Source organism: Mus caroli, chromosome 5, assembly GCF_900094665.2.
Source record: "Mus caroli chromosome 5, CAROLI_EIJ_v1.1, whole genome shotgun sequence".
In the NCBI taxonomy this organism is placed as follows: domain Eukaryota; kingdom Metazoa; phylum Chordata; class Mammalia; order Rodentia; family Muridae; genus Mus; species Mus caroli.
In genome coordinates this window covers 134,745,582-134,754,736 of record NC_034574.1, presented here as the reverse complement: position 1 = coordinate 134,754,736, position 9,155 = coordinate 134,745,582, and the positions used below count along the sequence as shown (strand labels likewise).

At 45.6% G+C, this 9,155-nt stretch overlaps 1 protein-coding gene across 1 annotated transcript in view; it reads right to left on the bottom strand.

Moving 5' to 3' along the window:
- Positions 1-9,155, bottom strand: part of Sdk1 (sidekick cell adhesion molecule 1) — a 713,594-nt gene that overhangs the window by 175,680 nt on the left and 528,759 nt on the right. The window contains exons 18-19 of the mRNA XM_029477307.1: positions 5,510-5,625; positions 2,521-2,713 (exon numbers count right to left, since the gene is read on the bottom strand). Of these exons, the coding sequence (XP_029333167.1) occupies positions 2,521-2,713; positions 5,510-5,625 (309 nt within the window). The remainder of the gene's footprint in view (positions 1-2,520; positions 2,714-5,509; positions 5,626-9,155) is intronic.

Here is a 9,155-nt window from a genome sequence, read left to right as displayed (position 1 = left end):
ACAAAACCCTAACGCAAGTTATGAATTTTAAAACAGGTACAGTACACCTCGGAAGCCGCACTCCTGGGAGGTGAGATCAGGAGAGCCTTCACAGGAGGGGGGGGGGGGCTGAAGCACTGACAAACGCCACTTCTCTCAGTGGAAGATGGTAAAACCGGATGCTGTCAGGACCATGTCATCCTTTCCCGACCGCAAGCATCCAGAAAGACGTCCTGACGGGTTTTGAAGCAGCTTGTTCTTCTGCGATCGATGTCGTAGCCGAGGAAGCTACTGCTCCTTTTATATTCCCAGTGTTTCTGCTTCCTGGATTCTTGCCCAACTGTGCTGTCTTCTAACTCTGTAGGCGGCTAGCTTTCAATTGATACTCTTTTTCTCTGTACTGCGACCCTCCCCCAGCGTGTTCCCATCTCACTGGGGCTCCACAGAAGGCCACAGCTAGCAGAGCTTATGTCTGTGACACAGACGAGGCTAATTGCCAGGGTCCCAGCCCAAACAAGCTGCACCCCTAGAGACAACTGCAACCCTACCCTTGATACCACCTTCATGAGGGAGCTCCATCCTTCTAGAAAGGACAAAGAGGCCACCTACCTACTAAAAATGGTGGTTCAGGGGTAGTGGAGAGGTGTCAGTTGAGGACCTGAGTTCTTATTCTATTTTATTATGTTCTTTTTCAGTGTTCCAATTTCTCATATATGTGTGGCTTTATGAATGTTTGTCTGCCTGTTTGCATGTGTTGGGCCATCATACACACGTGCCTGTGTTTATATGTTTGTGTGTGTGTGTGTGTGTTTTTGTGAGTGTGTATTTGCGTGTGTGCTAGTGAGTTTATGTGTGTTTGTGATGTATGTTTGTGACTGTGTGAGTTGAGTGTGTGTATTTGTGACTGTGTGTATGTTTGTGACTGTGTGAATATGTCTGTATGTTTGTGACTGTGTGAGTGTGTGTGTTTGTGACTCTGTATATGTCTGTGACTATGTGAATGTGTGTGTTTGTGACTGTGTATATGTTTGTGACTGTGAATGTGTGTGTGTTTGTGAGTGTGTCTATATTTGAGACTGTGTGAGTGTGTGTGTGTGTTTGAGTGTGCACATGTGTATGTGGAGACCCAGGGTTGATGCTTGGACTCCCTCTCAATGCCCTTCTAACCTATTCATTGAGGTCGCTCTCTCAGTCAAACCCGGAGCTTGCCCATATGTCTAGTCTTACTATCTCACTTGATCTGGGGATCCTCTGTCTCTGCCTGCTAAGGCTGGACTCACAGCAGGTTTCCACACTCACCCAGCATGTCTGTGGGTTCTGGGGGTCCCTCCTCAGGTCCTCACAGTTGCCTAGCTACTGCTTTAGCACCAGTCCTAGGTTGTGTGTTCTATGTCCAGAATTCACTTTTAAAAAGCTGCTGTCCCACATACATTTATGATTTCCAGCTATTAGGGCAGAGACAGGTGGATCCCGGGGCTCACTGCTCAGCTAGCCTAGCCAAGTGGGTAGCTCTAGAGTCGTGAAAAGAACCTGTTTCAAAAAATAAGGTGAAGTGATTGAGAAAGATACTGGACCTACATACACACACACACACACACACACACACATACACACCAGATAGAGAAATGTGTTTCAAGGTAATAAATAAATGGATTATGTTAAAACATAGATCTCAAATAATTTTGTTAACTGGGTTTTTTTTTCACTTGATATTATATCATGACAATTTTCCTTCAAGTGTTTTGAGTTTAAAAATTAGGGTTTTTTAAAAAAAATAGCTACAAAATATCTGTTTCATGACCTTTTTATCTCTCTCCCAATTGTCCCCATTTGGGACATCAAATGCTTTTCACTGGTTTTCATTGTAGATGACTTGTCATGAGGCCCCTAGGAGGTTTGTTTGTTATGTTTTTTTGAGGAAATGATTTGTTCTTTATCCCAAGCTAGCCTCAATGCCTCAAAGTTCTCTGACCTCAGCCTCCTGGATACTGGCATAAGTATATGCCGGTGTGCCCAGTTAGGGGTGCCCTTGCCTATGGTCTTGTGTATGTCTATAATTACTCCCTCAGGTACTTTCACCAGACATTGTGTCCTTGACACAACAGTTGCCTGAGAGCAGACAAGGGCCTGTAGGAAACTGACTAAGTGGGGCCAATGCAAAGCCCCAGTGTGGCAGAGAAAGTGGGTGGAGAGGCATGGCTGGCAACCAAGCAAAAAAGTGAGGGGATTAGAATTAAGGGTCTGAATAATGACAGCCAAGCTCAGCAGGACTGAACACAGTAGATCTACTTCCTCCTTGAACATAATAGGACTACTCCCTCCACTGTTGTCCCCAGAGTCCCTTCCACATTCCAAGGGTCCCCTGCCCTTTTTGCCATTCAGGAACACACTGGCTGGGATGTCTGGCTGCCCTGCAAGAGCACTGGGGTACAGGGCTTCCTGGTGCTGGCTGCACTGTGACCCAGTAAGGTGAAGGTCATGACCTCCTCTTGTCAGTAGTCCCTGAGAGGATAGCTCAGACACAAGGATAGGGATACTCACTGTCCTCATGGGTCCACACAAGCTGAGGTGAACTCGGAGGCCCATCCCCCGGGGTGGTAAAACACAGGACGGATGTGAAGTAGGCGGTGAATTTCTTCAAGTTTGTTATGTACCCATGATGGATTCCATGGAAGTCAGGAGCAATAGTGACTACAGTGACAGTCTCAGGAGCATCTGCCGGCCATGCTAGGAGCTGGTAGGGGAAGGGTTACAAAAAAGACCCCCTTTAAACCACATTTCTTTTCTTAGCTGTCAATCAAAATTGTATTTTATAATTAATATGTCTTTAAAGAAAGTATAGTCAAAATTCAGTAAGTCCATAAATGTCATATCATTTTCCCCTTTTTTCATATTTGGGGATAAAACAAGAGCTTTACACATGTTAAGCAAGCACTCTACTTCTAATCTACACCCCAGCCCCTCCCTGGGGGATTCTAGGCAGGGGCTCTACCCCTGAGCCACGCACCCAGCCCCTCACTGGGGGATTCTAGGCAGGGGCTCTACCACTGAGCCACGCCCCCAGCCCCTCACTGGGGGATTCTAGGCAGGGGCTCTACCACTGAGCCATGTTCCCAGCCCCTCACTGGGGGATTCTAGGCAGGGGCTCTACCCCTGAGCCACACCCCAGCCCCTCACTGGGGGATTCTAGGCAGGGGCTCTACCACTGACCTATATCCCCACTCACTTTTTGCATTTTGAAATCTTGAGACAAGGTTTTACTAAGTTTCCCAGCACGGCCTTGAACTTGTAGTTCTCCTGTCTCAGCCTCCCAAGCAGCTGAGATAGTAAGGCCTGGCTATAAATCCTATTACATCTTATAATCCCATTTTAATTTTAAGAACAGTTGAGTTTAAAATATGCCTATATATTTTTTTGTATATTCACATACCTATATTTATATATATGAGTGAAGTGGCTGCTAAACTTGTTACAGTAATGGACACCCCCTTATATCTCCATCTCCATCTTATTTTAGGATACTATTGAACATGGATTTTTTTTTTTAATAGTGAGAGCAAAGATGACATCATCTGTTAATTCAACTAATTATCATGAGGAGACAAACACAAAAATTCTCCAGATAGACGTCTACCCTGACTCAAAGTAATTCAATAGGAACAATCTTAATGATTTATAATTTATGTTATACTAGTTTCCTGGAATAGAGTTTGGGAGATAAGTTAGAATTTTAAATAAAGGGCATATACAGGAACTGCAGATGTAGCCCAGTTGGTAGAGAGCTTAGCTAGCATGCAGGAAACCCTGGGTTCTACCCCAGTACTAATAAACCCAATATGGTGGCATGTGCTTATAATCCAAGGACTAAGGAGGTAGGGACTGGAGAATCAGGAGTTCAAGGTCAATCTCAGGCACATACTGAATTTGGAGCCAGCCTGCTACATGAAATTCTGTCTTAAAAACAAAACAAGAAATAGCATACATGCATCCGTGTGTGTGTGTGTGTTGTGTGTTTATGTGTGTGTTTGTGTGTGTGTTGTGTGTTTGTGTGTGTGTGTGTGTACAAGTGCTTGTTCCAGGAAAAGCTGCTTTCTTGCTTTGGTAATGTTAGATAAGTGTAGTGAGTTTTAGTCTCCTGACGTGATGCATCTCCAGGAACGAGTTGTTCTGAAAGCCAGTTGGCAGCAGGACATAGCATATCTGTGAGATCAAACTGACAAGCCAGCCATCAGAAGCACGCAGTGTTCTCGCCACTCAGACCTGGCAGGAGAGCCAAGAGTGATGGAGTCTCGGGTTGATCAGTATGAGTTCCCTTCAAAAAAGCATCTGCCTTCAGATACCTCCGAGGAAGAAGCAGAGCCATAGCACCTTCCTAGCTGGGCCTTATCACAGACAAACAAGCATTTGAGCAAGCTCAACACAAATGGCAACAACAACTTCCAGAAGCTGAAAGCATCGCCCTTCTCTGAAGGGACTGCCTGAGGCTCCTGCTAAGGGGCTTATGAACCCACTTGTGCACAATGAAGTCAGACTCCAAAGTACAACTAGAAGTCCACATAAAGGAAAGAAACTGTGCTGCTGGAATGTGCATCCAAGCCCATCTTATCCAGCAACAGAGTCTATTGCTGGTCTGTTCATTCATTCATATCGGGACCTGGACCTTGGACTCTCTCTGGCCTCTATTCTTTAAACAGAACTATATTCAAAGCAGAGAGTAAAATGGTTTCTGCTGGACAGCAGTCTCTTCTCATGAATCCCTGCCCTTGATTCTGTGTCATAGGAAGAAGTGCTTGGACAAAGGCTGACTCCAAAGAGCCCACATAGATCTCCCCTGGGTTCTCTCTCTCATGTTCTTTCTCTCATGTTCTTTCTCTCTCTCTCTTATTCTCTCTGTACATGTGGTGTAATGAATGTGTGCATATGTATATGATGGCATGTGTATATGTGTGTGCTACAGTTGTGCGTATGTGTATGTGATTAATGTGTGCACATGTATGCTGGCATGCATGTATATGTGTGCCCATGGGTGTCCATGCATGTAAAGCCCAGAGTGTCTCCCTCAATCATTGTCCATCTTAGTTTTTGAGACAGGGTCTCTCACTGAACTTGCAGCTTACTGATTCAAGTAGGCTGGCTGGCCAGCAAGCCCCTGGGATCCCCCATCTCTGCTTCCCCAGAGCTGGGATTAATGTGCTCGGATCTTTTCACTGTATAGGTTTAGAGGGACCACCCAAGTCCTTGTGCTTGTATGGCAAGCACTTTACTGGCTGTCCCACCTCCCAGCCTTCCCTGAAGCCCATTACTCTGACTAGAGGCTGTTTTCTTGTGCCGTCTTATCAGCTGAGCATTCAACTTTCTGGCCTGGAATATCTGAAAAGAATGAGGACAAATGGCAGCCCCACCAAGGTTGCAGTACTCTGTGTTTGATGCCCTGGGTTTATGACCACATAGGAAGGGTGGGACCCAGAGTGTGATATGATTAATACTGCCCATGAGTGCCCTTTGGAGGTTCCAAAACCAGGCCAGGTACCTTGTATCCCTGGTTGATGCCGTTGATGAACTGCTGGGGTGGCGGGTTCCACAGGAAGTGCACAGTGGTGGAATTCACAGCCTCTGCCTGCACGTTCTGGGGAGGTGCAGTGGGCACTGTTCCCATATGGAGGTGGAAGGCAGCAGCACAAATGCCAGGAGGCCCCATGGGGAGAAGAGACAAAAGAGAAACCTCAGTCACCACTCAGGACTCAAGAGTAATCACAGAGCAGATGGAAGGGAGGTGAGTGTCACCCAAGCTAATCTCCCTGTGACAAGGAAGGAGAATTGGTCCATTTCTGTTGGGGAGTTGCTTCCTGAAGACAGAGGCAAGAGCTGTACTAGACCAAGTCCCATCCTACAGATCTGAGACGGACAGCACACTAAATCTTTCTCAATTGTTTCCTCAACTACCTCTATTGCCACCTCAGATCAACACAGCCAAGAATATAGAATGATCTTCCACTTCCTATTATGTTCTGAGATCCCCTTCTCCTTCCCAGTTAGCTTTTATTGTTCACTGACGCAACCTGGGAAGGGAGAAACTCAACTGAAGAACTATCTAGATTTGATTGGTCTGTGGGGAATTGTCCTGACTGATGATTGATGTAGGAGGGCCAAGGCCACCGTGGGCAGCACCATTCCTAGGCAAGTGAATCTTGATTTTGTAGTATAAGAAAGCTAGCTGAGCATGAGCTTCTGAGCTGCATTCCTCTGTGGGTTTTGCCTCCAGGCCCTGCCCTGAAATACTCCCCTCAGTGATCGAGTGTGACCTGGAGGTCAAGTCAAGTAAACCCTCTCTTCTTCAAGGTTGTTTTGGGTCATGGTGTTTATCATATCAACAAAAAGGAAAATAGATTCTTCTATGTATGTGCATGTCTGTTTGTATTCCACATTTTAAAAATAAGATGTATTTATTTTTACTTTATGTGTATAGATGTTTTGTCTGCATGTATGTCGATGTGCCACATGTGTTCCTGGTACCTAGGGAGACCAGAGAGGGTGTTGGATTCATTGGAACTGGAGTTATGAATGGTTCTGAGCTGCCATCTGGGTGCTTGGAACCAAACCCTGGTCCTCTGCAAGAACAAGATGTGCTCTTAACCACTAAGCCATAGCTTCAGCCCCTTCTATTACTTATTGTTGTTGTTTGATGCAGGTTCCCAGAGATGATATTTAGGGGGACCTGGAGCTTTCCAATCAGCCTAAGCTGGCCAACCAGTGGGCCCTGGGGAATCTACCTTTCTGTCTCCCCAACATTGGGATTATAAGCATGCACCACCATGGCTGGGTCTGGGGGGTCACACTCAGGACTTTGTGATTCTTAAGGCAAGTACTTGACACAATGAGCTACTGTCCCACTACCCAAGAAACTATGACGAGGGAATGGTTTATATGGCTTTACTTTCGGGTCATAGTTTGTCACTGAGGGAAGTAACTCAGGTAAGGACTGGAGACAAAAGCCACAGAGGAATGGTGTTCAGTGCTTGTTCACTGGTTCAAAGCCATCACACTCCTCCTTATGTGTATTACTGTTCATTTATACACAAAGAGCTACAGGCAACTAAAGGAGGCTGCAACCGGGAGACACAATCTTTCCCTGGGAAGACAACACCAACTGGTTATTCAATACCAAATGGTCAACCCCCAGAACATGCACACAAGTAACACTGCACACACTGAGCAGGCTGCATTTATGTACCTTGGAATATATATGAACAGAACTTAACAAGAGTGAATAAAAAAGGGGGGGAGGGTCACAAGTTTGCAAGAGAGCAAGGAGGAGCACGTAGGAGGGTTTGGAGGGAGAGAGGGAAAGGGGGCATGATGTAATTATATTACACATAGCATCTCCTGCTACAAAGCCCAGGGTGCATGGTCATGTTAGGAATGTCAGCCTAGAGCTGGGGATGTTGCTCAGTGGGTAGAGCACTTCCTAGTTTGCTTGAAGCTCTGGGTTCATATCTAGTACCACATAAGCCAGATGAGGTGACACAGGCCTGTATTCTCAGCTCTGGGGAAGAAGAGGCAGGGGGATCATGCACAACTATATAGTAGTTTAGGTCAGATAAGACCCTCAAACAAACAAACAAACACAAATAACTTCATGAGCACAGATCTTTGTTGTCTCATTTCTTGCAGAGATGAGAGAATCAGAATCCACCTTCCAGACCCTGTTTCCTGGCCATCTGCCATCACCCATGACCATGGCTTCCCCACGTGCTTCCTCTATACAACATAAAGAAACTGATCAATTTCCCTTGCAGTACCCTGTGAATATTGTGAATTGAATATAGTCCCGAGGATGGCTATTTCTGGGATGCAGCCTGTTGGAGGGAATGTCAGAGCCACCGAGTGAAGAAAGCCTGACAAACAAGAGGATTGTGACTCTCTATAGCCCACAGACTTGAAGAGATAGATCTGGTGGCCGCACATTCAGAAATAGCAGGAAAAACACCTTGTCGCTCATTGAGACAAGGAGGTGTGTATGTGTTGTGTGTGTGTGTCTGTGTGTGTGTCTGTGAATGTAGAAATGAAAAGAAAGAGGAGGGAAGTGGGGGGAAGGAAAGGGGATGGGAAAGAGAGTGGAGGGGAGAGGAAGGAGGGGGAAAGGGTGGTGAGGGAGGGACTGGCCGATGAGTAGCTGGGCTAGGGAAATTTTATTAAGGCGGACTCTTCAGGAGCTTCAGGTAGAGAAACAGGTATGCTTCACACACAGAGGGGCAAACAGAAGATGTGTCGGCTTCTCACAGAAGAATTACACTGGGCATTTGAGGAAAAATTAAACAACTCGGAATCATTACCCAGACACCCAAATAAATAAGTAAATAACATTACAGACAAGGAAAAAGACCCACAGACAATGGTCCCTTATGGATACAAGTTCAAAACACAATCAAGAAAAAAACCCTAAAAGATCAGATTCGGCAATATACCACAATGGTAAATGCATCCTTATCTGGTAGGATTTATCTAATAAACACAGCAGTGGTCCAATATTTGACTACCAATCACAGAAATGTACCAAACCGACAGAACGAAGAAAACCCAATCTTAATAGGGTTAGGAAAAGCATTTGATAAATTTTAAGATCTAATCATGATTAAATAAAAAAAAGACACCTTTCCACCAAGTAGAAATTTAAAAGATCCTGGGAAACTTGATAAAGGGCATCTATAACGCGCCCGCGGCTGCGATCTCATTTGAGATGAGCGTCTGAAAGATGCTGCCCTGAGATCAGGGACAAGAAAGGGAGGACGAAAGACATCGGTGCGGCTTTTCTACTCTGCAAGTCCAGACCAGTGTAGACAAGAAGAAGGGAGGAGACAAACAGATAAGGGAGGTGCAATAGGACTGTCTACCTAGAGAATCCACGTCAACTCCAGGAAAGCTTGTAGACCCAAGAAAGGCTAGCGAGATTACAGGCTGCAAGACCAAAGCTCACAAATCAATTCTGTTTATAAACACAAGTGATCAATAATTAGAAATTGAAGTTTAAAAATTAGCGGGAGATGGCTCATTTGGGAAAGTGCTTGCTGTACAAAGCACAAGAGCCCCACGTCAGATCTCCAGCACCCACACTGAGAGGGTAGGAGGACCTCTGGGGAGCACTAGCCAGCCACCCTCATCAAACCAGTAAGCTCCAC